This window comes from Echiichthys vipera, assembly GCF_963691815.1.
Source record: "Echiichthys vipera genome assembly, chromosome: 20".
Taxonomy (NCBI): Eukaryota; Metazoa; Chordata; class Actinopteri; order Perciformes; family Trachinidae; genus Echiichthys; species Echiichthys vipera.
In genome coordinates this window covers 10323791-10342749 of record NC_139845.1, presented here as the reverse complement: position 1 = coordinate 10342749, position 18959 = coordinate 10323791, and the positions used below count along the sequence as shown (strand labels likewise).

At 40.2% G+C, this 18959-nt stretch overlaps 2 protein-coding genes across 3 annotated transcripts; one reads left to right on the top strand and one right to left on the bottom strand.

Moving 5' to 3' along the window:
* Positions 1-5411: 5411 nt before the first annotated feature.
* Positions 5412-9236, bottom strand: LOC310963033 (uncharacterized protein). The gene is made up of 8 exons (XM_083935669.1): positions 9133-9236; positions 8749-8951; positions 7992-8102; positions 7754-7849; positions 7463-7573; positions 7179-7299; positions 6776-6973; positions 5412-6685 (listed from the first exon to the last, which is right to left on the bottom strand). Exons 1-8 carry the CDS (start codon positions 9155-9157, stop codon positions 5655-5657), a joined length of 1896 nt encoding a protein of 631 aa, XP_083791795.1. The 5' UTR covers positions 9158-9236; the 3' UTR covers positions 5412-5654.
* Positions 9237-10419: 1183 nt separating this feature from the next.
* On the top strand, positions 10420-17271 carry tspan33a (tetraspanin 33a). 2 transcript variants are annotated; one of them, XM_083934915.1, is made up of 8 exons: positions 10420-10710; positions 13853-13910; positions 14240-14367; positions 14817-14891; positions 15807-15902; positions 16036-16164; positions 16266-16427; positions 16555-17271. In XM_083934915.1, the coding sequence occupies exons 1-8, from the start codon at positions 10609-10611 to the stop codon at positions 16654-16656; spliced, it is 852 nt and encodes a 283-aa protein (XP_083791041.1). In that variant the 5' UTR covers positions 10420-10608; the 3' UTR covers positions 16657-17271. The 2 variants fall into 2 exon arrangements, with proteins under 2 accessions (XP_083791041.1, XP_083791042.1); XM_083934916.1 differs by lacking the exon at positions 13853-13910 and having other exon boundaries at positions 10620-10710.
* The last annotated feature ends 1688 nt before the right edge of the window (positions 17272-18959 follow it).

Sequence of the window (18959 nt, the reverse complement as noted above, 5' to 3'; positions counted from 1 at the left end):
CAGAATACAACAAATGAAAAAAAAGTATAGGTAGTGTTATTTTAAAGTCACAGCTTACTTGACATTGGACAGCATGGTATCAATTGGTTAAGTATGCTGATTTTGTGTAAACCATCTGCAAAGACATAGTCTATAAAGACCGATCTAATTATATTGTACGCAAGTTGTGTTCTATATGGAATTGGAACACAGCATGAGTGTGTTTCTTTTGTCTGCCCTGCAAGTAATAGTCCCTTTTAACAGCTGACATTTTGACAATTGGCGATTAGCAGGAAAAGCACAGGTGCATTTAATTACCTTAATAATGGCTTATTTCCATTTTGGTGGTAAAGCTGCGTGCATCAAACCGCAGCTGTTGAGCTGCATCCACTAAATGGAACGTCACCATTATGCTACTGATGCTACTAGTTATACCTGTGATATGCAGGTCCATTGTGTGTGGCTATTGTGTGTACCGGTGGTCTCTGGCTCACTGTAGGTCGTTAGTGACCAGTTTATCAGGCGGATTAGCTGCAGCTGTGTCTACACTTAGTAAAGCTAAAACCACACCCCTTTGCCTCAAAGGCTGCACTTTCAATTCAAGTCATTTCCTCAAGTGAAAGCGAAGATAGAGAGAGAATAAAGGCTTCTGGGGGACGGATGACAATCTGTTGTTGACAGTTGAAAGCAGTGGGTGTTTGGTCTGAATAGGAATGTTGGATGAAGATGAAGAGTATAGAAGATTTTATTTCATCATGTCTGAATTTCAGGGTGCTCTAAGTTCTTACATGGTGAATTAGATATTGAAGTAATGTTTTCTGTGCATGGGTTTCTCTCTCTAGGAATATAAAGTATTGGTCCCATGTGAATGACATGTTTTGTCTCACCACTAGCCAATGATTGTATATTTTTATACACCATATACCATATACCATATTATAGCAAGGATTATATGAATATATACTATTTAATCACCAGAATGTTAGAGTAAGAAAAGGGCAGGACACTTATTTGGGAATGTTGGTTGTGAAAAAGTGTTATATACGCGTACTGACTGAGGGTCAGTAAGAATTTATTGAACTCTTACTTTTGCTGACAGAAACCAGCAGGGAATCGTGTAGTTATATTTACTGAAGCTTGTTTCAGCTGATGGCATATATACAAGACGGGCTTTTAGGTCGTTTCACAACAGGCTTGGATGATTCCCAGACTACGTGGCTCCTCACTGCATACAAATATGACTTCATTTAAATATCATTAGCTGCATAACACAAATGACCACATTATTTACTACAGCTAAGACCCCCGGAAACCCTGGAAATCTATCCATCACCAGTGCCGTAGGGGGCTCTTTCTTCAGCTTTTAAAGACAAGTACAGTGGTTCACTAAGCAAATTCCTTAATTTGACTTTGAAATTTTAAGCAACAGAGAGAGAGCTGAAATCCAAGAGGCGTTTGCTTTTTTTGTGTGTGTTTTGTGAAGTGAACTGACATTCTCTTACCAGCAAAACCTGTCAGCGCAGGTCAAAGTCTGGACGTTTTCCTACTGTAGCACGAGTCCTACATCAGCTATACACGCACATATACACTGTACACTTCTTCAAATGCATAAAGCTATTAAAGACATCAAACCAAAAAAAATAATCCACCAATCAAGGACTAGATCTCTCTGTGCTTTGAGCCATGAAAATCATGTAGCTTCTATTTTTTTCTTCCAATAATTAGAGGACTTGAACTGAGATATTCTCATTAAATGCAGGCAGGGGGGGTAGAGCAGTTTAATCTGGAAAAGAGCATTTTATCAGATTTCTTTTATGGCAGAATTGATTTTAAAAACTTTGAATTTATATTCTGCATCGTGACGGGGAGGGCGATGAGTTTTGTTTGTGTGGACGAGCTGCTTTACATGACAGGATACATTTCAAGCTGCTCAATGTTAATAAAAGGTGTCATCCAGCATGCTTTAACAAAAAAGAGTATTTTACACACATTTTTAAAAAGCATTAGAGTTGTGTGTTTATCCTAAGCGTATCAGTTTATCAGAGCGTGTGAGGCTGGAAAGTAGGAGTGGTGTTATTCTCCCTGTCTCGGTCACTCAGATTTCCTCATGTGGATCAACAGATGCACGATCTATTTTCTTGAAAACCGTCGATCATTGTTTGATCCTGTCAAAAATATTTTAAGAGGACTATTTTGAATATAGATTTATTTTCCTTTCTTTTCTAAGTAAAAAACAGCAGAGCCTGTTGTTGTGGGAATCTCATTCAATCTTCTTAAAATATGAATTCCTTCTTCTGGAGAAACAAGAGGATGGGCTCTGTTTTTCTCTTGTACACATTGGGAAATGGAACAGAAAGCAAAAAGACGGAATATATTATGAGCCCAAGTTCATATTTCAAGCGTCTTCTATTTTAGATATTATATATAAAGAGAAATATACATAAATTAGATAATATTAAACTATAGTTTGGAGCTGGGCTTTGCGGAGGATTAAAACAATTCTTATTCTGTAAGGGGAAAAAGGCCCAGATCAGGTTCAGAGGTGCCGTACTGTGAAACACGCTCTGGCATCTTCTATACGGGACCCAGAGGGCAAATGTTTGAATGTTCATCAGCTGAATGTTTCTGACTCGGTTAACAAATCATTATTGATAAGTTTCCGTTGTGCGATAGCCTTTGTTTGTGTGTTGCCGGTGCAAAGGAAGCAGGAGTTTAGGGAGAAACGCAAAGGGATCACAATACTTTTAACAATTTAGACACCTGATAAATGTAAAAATTAGGCATGAGATTGGGAGATTATCTTTAAAATGATTTGTTTGTGTGTGAGGAAAAATCCCAATTCAATTTACAGCCTGCTACATTTAAATAATTAGAATTTAGTATGTGGAATTTGGAGGTATTCCAGTGTTAACTTGATCAGTATTGAAATAATCTTAACCCTCCCTCTGCATTTTGTGCTGCACTGGATCATTGTGTAGTAACACTCAGACACTCAGACGCATGTGAATAGTGGGGAAAATGTGTTTGCTCGAGATGGTGGTGAGGAACAAAAGTATGATTTATTTACCTTCTTTTTCCTGGGCTAGGGAGCCCTAAAATGAACCAAATAGATGATATTTGCTTGCCTAATAGATTTATTAATATTATAAAGTATAGTTAGATATAACTCACCCATTGTGTAGCAGCACCTATGTGAACATTGAGGACGACTGTTAGTATTGGACGGACCTCGAAAGCCTCGTGTTTATCACTCATTCCTTCTCTTATTGCTTTCCATACACTTAAATCAATAAGAACTCATAAAGGAGCTCCCAGTTTGCACATATAAGAATATCTGACACAGAGATTGTTCTTTGTGTCTCACTTTTATGGAGAAAAACGCTGCACCCACAGCCTGTCGATTGATTGAGGAGTATTTCTAACAGTGACTTTTCTTCAGGATATAGTAACTCTTAGCTCTAGATGTGTGGCAAGCAGCATCTGCTACTTCTCTAATTTTAAGAGCAAAATTATAATGATTTCACCCCTTGAATGTAGGATGCAGTGACGCTCATACATGGAGAAATCCACATTAAGTAATTGAAAGTTAGACCACTGGTTTATGTTTGAAGATTGTTGTATGTTTCAGCGTCCCTTAATTGAAGAAAATGTTATCTCAGTTTTGACCGTCTGATTTGAACTCTTTGTTGTCACGCAGGATCTCTACAAACTTTGAATCCAAGTGGTTTTGTTTGACCACAAAATCCACACTTGACCACAAACAGTTAGCTGTGTGTGTGTATGTGTGTGTAAAAGCAGCTTTAATGAATGAGTTCACCTGAGGGCAGGGTCATGTACATTATCAGTGTTTTTCTTCCGCGAGTTACTTCTTGCTGGTGTCGAGACGCCTCTTTAACAGCATGCAGGCGTTGACTAAATCTATTTTTACCCAGGCCGGGTGATGACTCAGTGGCAGGGGATCCACAGCTCCATATACAGTAGTGTTTAACGAAGGTTTTTTTCTGTTCCTTATTTTCTGGGTAAATGCCATGGCTATGTGGCTGTTCTCCACTGGTCAGTAGTGTCTTATGATCTTGTTCGTAGTCTTAGTTCACTGCTCATGCAAAGTGTTAAAGGGCCTTTGACAGGATTTTGTTTTTGTTGTTTTGTCAGAGAGAAGTCTGTTGTTATTTTGTATGGAGAGGTGTTCACACAGCGACCAATTTGTTGTAATATTAGTAGTGACGCTACTGTTAAATGTAGTATTTAATAACAGCACTATTTATGGTCAAAAAATGAACTAGAGTGTGTTATTGTTCTTGCGGTAGCTTTGGAGGCAGGTGGTCATTTTGTAACTGTTCTTTAACATAAGCCACTCCCCCCTCGACTGCGAGGGATTTCATTGGTTCTGAGGTTGCTAAGTGACACCGGCCCAACATCATTTGGTTTCCTCGGTTACCATTTGTCTCCTGATGACTGCATGGTCTCACAGTTGACACTTTTTTTTTTCTTCTTCTTCTTCTGCTTATTTTTTCTAAAGGATTGATTTTTTTCTTTTGTTCATTCACTTCATTTTACATTTTAGAAAGGGAAAGAATACAAATGAAATAAATCAAAATATTAATTCAATCACTTTTCTACTCCTATTTTCAATAAAAAGTGAAACGAAAAACCAAACAAAAAGTTGATTTGTAAATAAGTAATGTACAGTTTGTATCTGTAACTTGTCAGTCTGTCATTGGTGACAGAGTCTGTCTTGCTTATAACGCACGCTACCAGTAAATAAAAAAAGGAAAAGTATATTTAGACTGTATGGTCCCTTGAAAGCAAGTTTTAAATTAATATCTGATGTATATTCCTGTAACATTGCATTTTTATCTGAGGAATGATGTTATTAAAAAATTGCAAATAAATTGCATTTCCTACAGCTGTGTTTTTCACTTCCCTTTCACACTTGTATGTCACATATTTCTCCTCACACTCTATCTGGGTAAACCAATGGTGATGCTCAACTATCAAGGGGCTATAACCTGTCAATACATTTCTATTAATAATTTATATTTTACAAATAACTGTGATCCACTCTAGACTAAAAGACTGGAAGATAAATCATACATGAAGTAAATTGTCTTGTTCACCATCACAGCTTTTCTAATAAACAAACTGAGCTGTGAGAGGGTTGTTGACACTCATTTGGCCCACAGTTTCATCAGTATTGATGTTTGGTAACTGTATGTAAAGAAGAAACCAAAGTAGGTAAGAGGAATTTCAAGTACTTTACTTTCCAGTTGTTGCTACTGATTATACAGTAATCAACTGTCAATCTTCAAGGTCCCACATTATGTTAATTTTCAGGTTCATACATGTTTTTACTAGAACATGCTTACATACTTTAATGTTCAAAAAACACATTATTTTTCTCATACTATGTGAATATACCTGCCTGAACATTCACTTTCTGTCTGAAACACGACGTTGTCTTAAAGCCTGTGCTGAAAAAGTCCAGTCTGCTCTGACTGGTCAGTGTTTCTGCATCTGTCCTCTCGGCGTCTTCGGGGAATGACTGTAACGGCCCTTTCTACCTATATAGTATATATTTGTGACATCACAACTGTAGAGAAGTCCTGACGGCTCGTTTAAAGGCACAGTTTCTGAATATGGGCTGCGTGCATTTCTCTGTGGATTAAGCTTTCACATTACGTGTCAGGTTTATGAGTTGCCAAGTGTCTTTTCAGATTCCCCTGCTGGGAGAATTCTTTCTCACAGTTTGGACACTTAAACGGTTTCACCCCGTTGTGGCTGAGCGTGTGTCTCTTCAGGCAGTTCACTGTGAGGAAACGCTTCGGGCACTCCGAGCACACGTACGGGCGCTCCCCTGTGTGAGAGCGTGTGTGGACGATCAGGTGACTCTTGCAGGAGAAACCCTTCCCGCAGTGCGTGCAGGTGTACGGCGTCTCACCGGTGTGGGACCGAGTGTGCAGCCGCAGCTCCCCGGAAGACAGAAAGGACTTCCCGCAAATGGTGCACAAGTAATTTCTCTCTCCTTTGTGCATCTGCATGTGTCTTGTAAATCCTGTTTTGCTGAAGTTTTTACCACAGATAGTACACAGGTCGGTGGGGCCTTTGTGCAGTCGTTCGTGTTGCTTGAGTGAATAGTTGCACAGGAATCCCTTGTTGCACTGGCTGCAGGCAAATATACGTCCTCTCTTGTGGACTCTCTGGTGCTGATAATAACCTGATAGGCTGGTGAATCCCTTCTCACACTGGATGCAGCAATGTGGGAGGCTGTGGAGCTTCATGTGAGTTTTGAGTTGGTTCGGGAGTTCAAAAACCTTTTCACATTTCAGGCATTTGGTTTCTTCCTCTGTGAAGTTTTTGTTGATAGCTCGCGTGCTCAGAAACCTTCTGTCCTCCTCCGTGAGCTCTCTCCGTCTGCGGCGTTCCTTGGTTTCGAAGTTGTCCTCCTTCTTCTTACATTCCCGCTTCTTTTCAACGCCGCCCTTTTGTTTGCTCTTTCTCTTTTTCTCAGAGTTGCCTCCCACTTCCTTCTTTTCACCGTTCAAGTCTTGACTTTTCTGCTGAGTCTTTGCTCTGGCTTTCTTTGCAGATATTTGTTTCTGATTGGGAGCTCTTACGTGGTGCTCACTCTGCATGTGCTCCTGGACCTTTCTCTTTATGCGGTGAGCGAATGAACACTGAGGGCAGATGAATAAACGTGACAGAGGACCTGAAAACATAAAAGCATGAAAAACAGAAAGTTAGTAAAATAAGATTGTGAACCAATTCTGGTGTGCTGCTGCAACTGATTTTGTCTGACCTGATTTCCTTCTTGGCAACAAATCATCTGCAGTGATGTCTGAGCTTTTATCCGAGTCTAAATCTTCTCTCGCCAGGGTTTCTTCCTCATTGCCATAGTCATCATCCTCGCTGTAAGGCTCTATGAAACTCTCCACTCTAGTTTGAGCAGGGAGGGCCAGGGTGGACAAAATTATATCTTCCTCACTGCTAAAAGGAGCTGTGGAAGAGGAAAGCATTTAACATTTTTACACATTAGAGTCAATGGGGATGTCAATTCCGTTTCAAAATCTGACAAAAGTTACATTTGTTTTCAAAGAACAAATACAAAATGTAAGAAAGCGAGCAAGACCAGGATCTTTAGCGCAGATGAAACTATACATAACATACAAAACTGTCCCTCTTATCTTTTCTGTTCCACCTACCACAGCTGAGAGTCCCCAACTGTCTGTGATGAAGCAGCAGAGTCTTCAGGGCAAAGGGTTCGGACAGATGCAGTCCAAATTCTTCGGACACAGACGTCGTTTCTGTGAGCCACGCTGCTGTCTGAGACATAGAGAGAACAGCACAGAGGTGCTGGTTGGCAATAGACCTATACTGTGTACTTACAGACCTCAACGCAAAAGCACAGAAAGGAGTGATTCCAGTGACATTGTTTGTTGTAGTGGCACAAAATCCACACACATTTCACACTGAAAAACAAGAGTACCTGTTGCAGGTCTGGTGTGGGCAGCAGCTGCTCCAACCTGGACAGGAACTCAGACACCAGCTGCTGCAGTCTTTGGTCATAGTTGGAGCCGTAGTTTAGAGGAAAGACCTCCTACAGAAGCACACAACACATCACTGCTGTCAAAGTTTGATGAATCTTTAGAGTTTATTAGTCACTGTGACTAATGGAATAGAGAACTGATGAATTTGTCTTTTGTCATAATAAATCTGCTCCGTATCCCCTCCCTTGAATAACTTTAAGAGATATGTATATCTCACAGATAAGACTCACTTGGAAGAAGATCTCCTTTTCAAAAGGAACATTCAAAAGGTTCTGAACCAGGCTGGCGAAGTTGGTGTAAGAGGTCTTCAGTATATCACCACTGGCCTGTCAAGAAATCCACAACACAATTCATTTTGGAGCTTACATTTTTCTATGACAATGAAAACAACCTGGATTTCTAAAATGTATGTGTGTTGCCCGTGTTTTGTGTGTGGAGCAGCCTGAATTTTCTTTTAACAAAACCCACCATCTGATCGGTGGAGCTCAGTTCAGCGCTGCAGGAGTGGATCTTATCAAGGTGGCTCTGGATGGTCTGCAGGTTGGCAAGGCCATCAACACGACACAGCTCCAGAACCAGCTGCAACAGGGAAAAAGAAGCAGAGGTAATTTAAAGAGCAAAACACATTAGGGGGGAGACTGATTTATATTATGAGAGGACCATATCATTTTGAAACATTATCAGCTATCATCCATGATGGACAACAATTCAATTCAATTTACAGTGCCAAACCATAACAAAAGTTATCTCAGGACACTTTACAGAGTAGGTAAAGACCACACTCTATGACCCAGAAATTCCCCCCTGAGTACACCCACACATTCCACCCCCTTCATGAGACACTAACATCACTGTAGCCACCGACACACCTGCGGTGTGTGAGGGAGAGGTACCGCACTTCTTTTTTTCCTGCAGCAGTCAGAATTTACAATCAGCCCTGCTCTCGTTGAACACACACAGTTGACCTGTTGACCACTGTTTATTTAGCACTTTTTGTGTTTTGCTGTTACTTTACCGTTTTAGCTACTTTTCACTGTTATTTTGTTTTAACAGTGAATATAGACTATTATATTTGTATTTTTGCATTTGTTACTGATGCTTTTGTTATTTGCACCATCCTTTTTTGCTGCTGTGGCACTGCAAATGTTCCCACTGTGGGACTAATAAAGGATTATCTTATCTTAAATGTACATGTAATATTACAATAGACTTGATATGATCTCACCCTTGCTCTCAGGCCCAGGATGAGCTGGGCTCTCTGACCGGGACTCAGAAGCTCGGGGACCATCTCTGTCGCCACACTGATGAAGTCCACCAGCTGGTCGTACTGCATCACACTGCGTTGCTGCACGACTTTCCACATCAAAGCAGACATGAGTCTCAGTGGAGACACGAGGAGATGGAAAGAGGCCGGGGGAAGAAGGGAACCTGCAAAGGACAGTTTAGAAAAGCGCGCTGCAATTAATGAATACAGTTGAAGATGCTCGAATTACCATTAATAAGCGGTTTACCACAACTGTATACAGATGATTAACATCAGTATAACAACTGTATTAGTCACGTTAACTGTATTATTTAATTATGAGAGGGTAAATAGATGAATAATTACCCAAACCTTTGCTTTCCCATGCCATTTCTAAGTTTAAAAAAGTCTAAACAATGAACTAAATACTATTTTTGCATTCATCTGAAGGAGCCAAACAGACAGCAGGGAATACACTCATAACTTCCGGGTCAAACGGATGTTGTGAAAACGTCCTGTCGAGTGCGCTTGCCTTCAAAATAAAAGCTCGGACGTTCAAATTATATTCTAAAGACCGTTTCAAAGATGTAAACATAAACATTTTAAATGTGCCCTAGTTTATTTCCTGTTGCCGTGTATGTGAATGACATCAACTGACAGGAAGTGACCAAGGACCAAGGGTGTTGCCTAGCAATTCTACAAATATAAAAATGGATTTTGACAATACATTGAAAAAATAAAAATAAATGAACCTGGGTATCAATACACTTCAGTAAAACATATATATTAAATAATAATAATAATAATAATAACATTAATATATTAATCTTCTATAAACAAAAGTTTGAAAGTTTTAATCATAAATATGAGAGACTAGATAATTCTGGAATTCAATTTGGAAAGCGATGCAATTGGGGATAGTTTTTGTTACTTTACATCTGTGCAAATACAATGAACCATAAAATCATCATGTTGCCAATAGATTCATTATCATAGGCCTATGACTCGTGTTCGAAATGCTAAATTATATTTCTACATTCAATTCTGATATTACAGTTAATTTAACAAAGTACATCATGTGACATTCGAGTCCAAAAGTAGCTGAATGTAGGATATCCCTTTTATATATCCAGCATGACAATATAGAAAATAATAGGAGAGAAGGCAGATGATCTATTCGTCACATACTGTACATACATAATTACATGCACAACATGCTGGTGGTTTTGTATATACTGGGAAATAGCACTCTTTACCAGTAGACGGCGCATATTTGTCATTTGTGTTGCCATGGACCTTTTACCCTTTAGTTGTATTCATTTTGGGAGGGCTTTCTTTTTCTCTTTTAAATAGAAAGTACCATCCAACCATCTTTAAGTGAATGCAAGGTTTAGTATTACACTTTACTCTAATGGGAAAAGAACATAGGCTGGTAAATAAAAGCAAAAGTGGCACAAAAACGACAATCTGACATGGATGGAGTAACTCACAATTAAAAAGAATAGCATTATATCAACGGGTTCAATCATGGGACCCTTTATTTTATTCAGTTTCCAGGTTACAATGCAGCCTATCATATGATCACCGGTAAAGGTGTGAGACACACTGGTAACACACGCCCAGTCAGTCAGTCAGTGCTGGGCAGACAGCGCCGGCGGCAGCTCGCTGTTACTGTATGTGTCGGCTCAGGTATTGGAGGAAAATCTACAGCTTGTCGCCATTATCATTAGGCCGTCGACTCTTTCGTCTTAGCTTATGCACGGAAACCCGTTTATTTTATAGTTTATAGCTCGTTTTTTTTTTTTGCGCAAACTTGAGTAACACGCTTGGATACTTGTCACCATGGAAGGAAGACGCAGAGGCGCACCTGGATCTGACGAGGACTACTCGTTTGTCAGTCCAGTTGTCAAGTACCTACTGTTCTTTTTTAATTTCATATTTTGGGTGAGTGTCTCTCATGCTGTTAAACACAGTGGATGCAAACATTGTGGTAACCTTTATTTACTCTCCTTTGTGCGCAGGTTAATCATTGGTTAACTTAATCATTGTGCAAACCAGATTTGCTCTCTGGAAGGTTAAGTTCATTTTGTTCATAACAAAATAAGAGTTAATGCACATTTCTTAGGATTTCAGCCAGCGGGATCCAGTGTGTTTCCTACTTTTGTTACATCTTTAAGTGTGAGAACATATATTTTTTAGCATCCACTGCTTTGTTTGAGTTAGTTGTTCATTAACTTTGGTGTTTTTCCAAAAGTGAAACAGTGTCCAGGACAGAGGATGGGGGAAGTCATTAATATAGGTGATACATGCACACACCAGGTGTTTGCTGTTCAGCCATAGAGAGACTAACGTTTATCCTTACTTTGCATATTAGCAGTATATCACCAGATTTTGTCAAAAGGGGATTGTTAGCTCAGCACCGGTTTGACCTAAACATGTCATTGCCATCTCAATAAAAAATGTTTAAAGCACCCTTCACCAGGGAGCACAACTGACGTGGTTTCATTTTCAGGCTAGTTCCTTTCAAACAAACTCAGTTGCCAAGAGACACAAACTTGCATTGATTCATATGCTGATGGGGCAATGCACAAGTGGGCCCCCACTTGTCACACAAACCTGTCCGTTGACTGGGAGGAACAGGGGGAAGCTTTCTGTGCAACACATTTCACACTAAAGGAGTTGTTCTTTTTGATGAATACAGCAGGTAATTGCATTGATTGTGTCATTCGCTATACACCGTCTGCCAGGGGCATTTTGTCTCCCACAATAAATTGTTAATAATTGTATGACTTAACCCTTAAAAAAGTAAAGAATTTAGCTGCAAAGCTTGTCAGTGGGTCGTAAACAAGCCAAAGTTCATATGAGTTGGTTTCAGTGTCAGGTGCTCAGGCACTGTAACATAAGGAGATTTCTGACTTACAACATTTTTAAAGCAGATCTGTTGTTGCAGATTAAACTTGTCGGGGTTTAGCTGAGGTTTTTTTTGTTGCTGGTCGAGCAAAAAACCACCCAAAAAGAGAACTTTAATAAGTATAAATAATTATATTTGAATCTGTTGAAAACATGAAAGTTTATAGTTTTCAGGAGTGCTTCTTTTACCTGAGAAATTCTATAGTCTGTAGAGTTTTAGACCTGTATCCATTGCCTTTTACATTTTAATCAGCTTCTCTTAAACAAACCTGTATGAGTGTGTCAGCCGTCCTTATGACTTCTGGCCATGTACAAACAGGATAAGGCTGTGTAAAAACTTGAAGCTCTTAAACGTGGAATGTGGTGTTGTCATTTCTGTTGCCTCTGGCTACAATGGGCTCTGTAGGACACACCAAAGATAACCGCAAATTCATGGTTCTTTTCCAGTCCAGAAATGTTGTGTAGTTTATAATCCTGGTAATTAGCTGTTGGGTGAGTTGTAACAATGATGATTAACCAAATAAGTGAATCACTTGTGTAGCCAAAGCAAGAATTTATTTAGTGACAACCTAGTTTTTGTGTAACATTTCAGAAAACTGGTACATTTAATTTTACAACATGCACTACTGCAGAAAACCCAGCCCTTTGATTCAGGTGTCACGTCTGGTTTATTCACTGTGAAACTGAACCTTTACAAAAGGGGCAGACAAATCTCGATTTGCCCTCCCACCCCAAGAAGGTGCAGTGTCTGTTGTAACTGGATCCATTTCACTCAGGGTGGGAAGAGTGTTTCTGAGGGCTCCCTATTATTCTATTGATACTGAGAGAGGAGTGCTGAGTGAAAGGCTCTTTATTTTTTTAGAGAAAGGAACAGATTGCTGCCAGGTCGATTTTGTCAAATGGAAGCAGAGTAGATGGTGGAATCTCCTTATCTACATTTCTAATTTAGTGTTCTATGTTGTAAAAAGACAGATTTCCATATCTTTTTTTTATTATAAAGCAAGTGGAGGTGCTATATAAATACACTGAAAGTATCAAAACGCACAGAGAAATGCATAAACGAACTTTAAACGAACCATTAGGACTTTTGTACAGTTGTGATGTCACAACTATATTATACATAGGTAAAAAAGTGCCACCACAGCCCTGTCACAGTCACTTGCCGGCTGCAGAGATGCAGAGAGTGCACATGCAGAAGACCCTGAAACGCTGACCAATCAGAGCAGACTGGGCTTTTTTGGGAGGGAGTCTTAAAGAGACAGGCTCTAAAACGGGGCATTTCAGACAGAGGATGAGTACAGGTATACTCAGACAGTATAAGTAAAATAATGTGTTTTTTGAACATTAAAGCACATTAAGATGTTCAAGTAGAGACCCAAAATAGGGTCCTCTCATCATCTCATCTCATCTTCAACCGCTTATCCGGGGTCGGGTCGCGGGGGCAGCAGCTCCTGCAGGGGACCCCAAACTTCCCTTTCCCGGGCCACATTAACCAGCTCTAACTGGGGGATCCCGAGGCGTTCCCAGGCCAGTGTGGAGATATAATCTCTCCACCTGGTCCTGGGTCTTCCCCAAGGCCTCCTCCCAGCTGGACGTGCCTGGAACACCTCCCTAGGGAGGCGCCCAGGGGGCATCCTTACTAGATGATCCTGAACCACCTCAACTGGCTCCTTTCAACTTAAAGGAGCAGCAGCTCTACTCCGAGTTCCTCACGGATGGCTGAACTTCTCACCCTATCTCTAAGGGAGACTCCAGCCACCCTCCTGAGAAAACTCATTTCGGCCGCTTGTACCCGCAACCGCGTTCTTTCGGTCATGACCCAGCTTTCATGACCATAGGTGGAAACTATGGTATAACCCTGAAAATGAGCATGATATGGGGGCTATAAAATGCTGTGGTCCTCTACTTTAACACTGATTCCACTTGAAGCACTGAGGTTAAAAACGCATAGACTCTCCCAGATTGTATTTTGGGGAAATTAGCTTTTATTCTATCAGTACAGCCTTGTCTATGACTCATATACCTGATTAAGTGTTCCTGCGAGTGGTGCCACTCCCTGAACAAGTATGAACATAGAGATGGTTCTTCATCTACTGTTTGTGTGGTTTCTCCTTATTACACCCCATTTCTAATATTTCAGAAGCACCAAGTATAGAGACATTTTTTTTCTCCTCAGATAATCGCCCTGGTGATGGTGGCAATCGGCGTGTACGCCCGCATGATGAAACATGCAGGTACTGATCTTCATCTTCATGATTAGTGTGAAACAGTGGGAGTACAGTATAGCATGTCAGGCAGGGCTTTAGCCTTTGGGCTTTGTGCCTCCACTGCTTTCACCAAACTTCACAGTAAACAGTATCTAAAACTGTGTTGTTTAAAGAAAATTAGATGCAGCAAAGAAAAAAAATTGCATTTTTTTCATTATGAATACTGACAAAACCCCTTTCCATCAATGTTTCTTGTTACTCTGTGAAAGGAATAATTCTGTTGTTTAGAGGAAAAAAGACCAAGTTGTTCTTTTCACATCAGTCTATAAACCCCTGTTTTCTTCTTCGTCTTTCAGAGGCAGCACTTGCATGTCTGTCAGTGGACCCCGCTGTAATGCTGATGGTTGTGGGGGTCCTAATGTTCATCATCACCTTCTGTGGCTGTGTGGGCTCCCTGCGAGAAAACATCTGTCTTCTGCAGACAGTAAGTCAGTAGTTTTTCAACTGCCAGTGTGTCCTCTAAGGATGTTTTTGTTTTACAGTATATTGTAACAGGGAACGAGAGCTGCTGTAGGACATGCTTTGGAGGTAATGGTGTCAGATTTAAGATAAGTCGACATTAGCTGCCATATCATCTAATATAAACAAGTGCATGTATGTATAGTGTTTGCACTTTTATAAAGATGAACAATGATTATTATGATTATCTTAAAACAAATCAGTCTTTATGTGGCTAGTTTTACTTACAGTCTCTTTCTATGATAAGCTCTTGCTCTTAGGATTATTGTTTTTTTCTCTGTAGGGGAGGTAACAAGTAACAGCTGAGTTTGCATGGAGACACAGGATCTCATGGAATCTGCCCTCTGAAGAATGAACCCAAAACAGATTCTTTTGACAGTGTTGTAATCATCCCTCTCTCTTTCCTCCTCCCAGTTCTGTATATGTCTGACAGTGATCTTCCTGCTCCAGCTGGTTGCTGGGATCCTGGGCTTTGTCTTCTCCGATAAGGTAATGAAAAACATGGACCCACAAGATAAAAATTGTAAATTGAAAAAGGTGCTAGTTTTGTTAACAAACTCTGTCACAGGGTATACTTTGCTTTTATTTGTTTATTTACTGTGTTACCTTTTCTGGTAAAAAAAAAAAAAGGCATAACACTGTCCTCTCCTGGGCTTTACCTGTAACTGCAGCACAATTATAATAAACTTACGAATGCAGAGTTGGCATAAAAATAGGGATGTTAGATGTGGTTTAGTTTATTAGAAATGGGGATAATAATAAGAAGTTGAATGTCTTATGTCACAACGAACCATTAGAAAGATAACTAACTAAATTCACTGTTAGTAAAGCTTAAAGGTCCCATATTATGCTTATTTACAGGTTCACACTTGTATTTGGGGTTTCTAATAGAACATGTTTACATGCTTCTTTTAAAAAATATATTGTTTTTCTCATACTGTCTGAATATAATACCTGTATTGTATCTGTCTGAAATGCTCTGTTTTAGTGCTTGTCTCTTTAAGCACACATTCTGAAAAAGCCCAGCCGTCCCTGATGGTCAGAATTTCAGGGTCTGCACTTTCAGCATCACTGCACCATAATTACAGCCGGGGAATGACTGTAACGGCACTGTAGCGGCACAAGAACAATTATTTAAAGTGTCTATACATTTTTTGGGAGACTCTGTGTATACTGGTATAAGGCTAGTATTCGTTTAAACGGAATACAGACTGTGTGTGTTTCTCTGTGGATTGAACGCTTTGATACCTTCACAGTACTTATATAACACCTCAACATGCTTCATAATAAAAACAAAGACATGAAAATCTCACTTTTTACAATATGGGACCTTTAAATGTTATGACAACATATCACCATCCTGTATGATCATTATATATCCTTTTTTTTTCATAATCTGCCAAGGCTCGAAATAGAGTGACTGACGTGATCAATAATGCCATCGTCCACTACAGAGAGGACCTTGATCTTCAAAACCTCATTGATTTTGGTCAGAAAGAGGTAAAGATTTAGTCAAAATACAGTATATGCCATCATCATTTTGTCATTATAAATACCAGAGCAGTAGTATATTCACAGGTAACTAACATGTCTTCTAATCGCTGCCATCTCAAATGTGTGTATGTTTACTCAGTTTGGCTGCTGTGGTGCTGTGACGTACACTGACTGGTCCAAGAACATGTACTTCAGCTGCAAGCAGGACAACCCCAGCAGAGAACGCTGTTCTGTCCCCTTCTCCTGTTGTATCATGTCTAAAGACAAGGTCGCCTCCTTCACAACACCCTGCCGATACCTTTTTGTGTCATTTGTTTTATCAGTGTGTATATATGTATTTATCTTTTAACTCTGTGTGTACTTGAGCAGGAGGTTATCAACACCATGTGTGGCCAGCAAATGCAGGAGAAAGAGTATGTTGAAGCGGGAGACTACATCCACACCAATGGCTGCATAGACAAACTGGTTAACTGGATCCACAGCAACCTGTTCCTACTGGGAGGCATCGCCCTGGGACTGGCCATACCACAGGTAGGATATGGTGCACAGCACACACACACACACACACACACACACACACAACTCAAACCTCATACAGCAGAGACTAACCACTGCAGCCAACTGGTAAGCCCTCTCCGTGTGTGTTTCTCTTCTGCAGCTGGTTGGCATCCTCCTGTCTCAGATTTTGATCAACCAAATCAAAGACCAGATCGAGCTCCAGAACTACAACCTTAAGCATCGCTCCGACCCATGGAGCTGACCCAGGCCAGCTCAGACAAGAATCAAGTGAAACATGTTGACACCACATGTTGCCTGAAAAAATCATCTTTGCCTGGATAGAGCAGTCATTATCATTGCTCTCAGACTTAAAAACACAGGACTACAGCCAACATGTGGACAAACCATTACACCAAACACTCGGCATGAAAGTGGAGGTCAGTACACACACGAGGAAATAGATGGAGGAACATGACTCTGTCTCCACCTACTGGACATTGATCATGCTGGAATTTACCAAACTGTATATTACTACCCAAGCCTAGGCAGGAAGGGTATTTTGTGGTCAAGCTCATATTGATGAGATCATTGGCCTTAACCTACAATCAGTATACTCTTTAACAAGTCAATTTTGACACCAAATAGGAGTGTGAGTTAATGCATATCTATGTATTTTGTTGTTTCAATTGTATCCATTACGCTGCAAATGTTAACCAACTGAAAAGGGAATTACATTTTTTTAACAAATGTTATTTTTTTACACTTTTTCAAAAATTAGAAATGTCTCATGCATGAGTAATATCCCTTATGCCCATCTGTGAGATGCATTTGACATTTGGTTGAGGTTGTTTTTATTAAAGGCCCCACAATGTGCTCATTTTCAGATTTACTGTTGTATTTTTGGGTTATAACTAGGACATGTTTACATGCTTTATTGTTCAAAAACATTGTCAACCTGCTTTATAGTAAAAAAAAAAAGAAAAACACACTGAAATGTCACTTTTTACAATAAGGGACATTTGATAAGAAAAGGAGCGATAAGGAGATTCTGCCTTCCATGAGCCGGATGGATGGCAAAGCATGAATAATGCACACATGGTAGTTAGTAGGAAGTTTTGTAAACTTTTCACAAACCTATATTTACAAATGTACGTAAGTATTTAACTCTAGACCCCGGGAATGAAAAGGAATAGTTTTTCATCTTCATTCATCTTCAACCGCGTATCCCGGGGTCGGGGTCGCGGGGGTGCTGGAGCCGATCCCAGCTGACATCGGGCGTAAGGCGGGGTACACCCTGGACAGGACGCCAGTCTATCACAGGGCACATAGAGACGAACAGAGACAGACAACCATTCACACCTACGGGCAATTTCAGACTCATCAATTAACCTAACACCTGCATGTCTTTGGTTTGTTGAAAAGGAATAGTATAACAGTTTATTAACCCTGACTCTCATAATAAAATGGCCATGTAGACTACTTGGTTGTCCTTCTGAGACCTGACACTGCACATGATGTCATTTCCTCCTCACACGCTGATCTGCTTTTGTCGTAATATGCTGCCATTATGAGTAAATGTTTGCCAAACCACGTTTTCAACTAAAACACAAAAAGAGTGGGGGAATTCCTATTTCCCCCACTGAAGAAAACAGTTGTGTGAATGCCTAAGGTGCTGTAGCTATGTTTTGTTGATGTGGTCACTGGAAAGGGCAGAGTTTATATTTTGTGAGCAGACAGCAGCAAAAAGTGTACTTGGAACTAAAACACGGAAAAGAACCCCACCGTCTGTTGTCTTATACAGTTGTAATTAAAAGTTACAGTTTTTGTTAGGATTTTGGTTCCACATGGTCATAAATATTTAGTGCTTTTTGTGTCTGAAAATGATCCACAGCTGTAAGTTTCGGTATTTAATCTCTTTTTCTCAAGATCTAGGATCTTTCACATGTCTTCATTCGTCATTTAACTGGCGATATCCTCCTTCTTCACCAAGGGAAGCTCTGAAAAAAAAAGTCTAATGTAACTTTGAAGAAGCATAAACCAACACGACCTCTCATCTCCACCCCGTTTTCTCTGCCTGGCAAATAAAAACCTGAGTTGTGAAGCATTCCCAGCCTGAAACCTGAGCCCTGAAATCTTTGGAGGCAGAAACAGTCCTGCATGTTTAACAGCCTTTGACGCAAGTCCACAACCTAAACATGACATTTCTATGTTAGTGTAGTAACTCCCCTTACTGTGATATCCCCTTTAGCATGTAACAACATTTACTGTACCACCAATCTGATGCCACAAAGGAGTGAAAAAACATTTGGGTTGGTAGAGGTGTGACATGTAATAATTTAGGAAAGCAACTGAGTATAAAAGTGTAATGGAAGAGCGACAGTTGTAACTCCCTGTCTCTCAGAGTGTGTGTGTGTGTGTGTTTGTGTGTGTGTGTGTGTGTGTATGTGTGTGTGTGTGTGGTAGTGAGTGTGTGAGTGTGTGTGTGTGTGTGTGTGTGGTAGTGAGAGTGAGTGTGTTGGCCTGGGCTCTGGTGCTCTGTGTGTGGTCCCTGGTTTTTGCCTCTGA

Coding starts and splice junctions, on each gene's coding strand:
- LOC310963033 (XM_083935669.1), bottom strand. CDS start 9,157: ATGGCATGGGAAAGCAAAGGTTTGG. Junction 7,850..7,991: donor TGAGCTCCACCGATCAGATG/GTGGGTTTTGTT, acceptor ATTTCTTGACAG/GCCAGTGGTGATATACTGAA. Junction 6,686..6,775: donor GTTGCCAAGAAGGAAATCAG/GTCAGACAAAAT, acceptor TTATGTTTTCAG/GTCCTCTGTCACGTTTATTC.
- tspan33a (XM_083934915.1), top strand. CDS start 10,609: ATGGAAGGAAGACGCAGAGGCGCACCTGGATCTGACGAGGACTACTCG. Junction 14,368..14,816: donor ACATCTGTCTTCTGCAGACA/GTAAGTCAGTAG, acceptor TCCTCCTCCCAG/TTCTGTATATGTCTGACAGT. Junction 15,903..16,035: donor TTGATTTTGGTCAGAAAGAG/GTAAAGATTTAG, acceptor ATGTTTACTCAG/TTTGGCTGCTGTGGTGCTGT.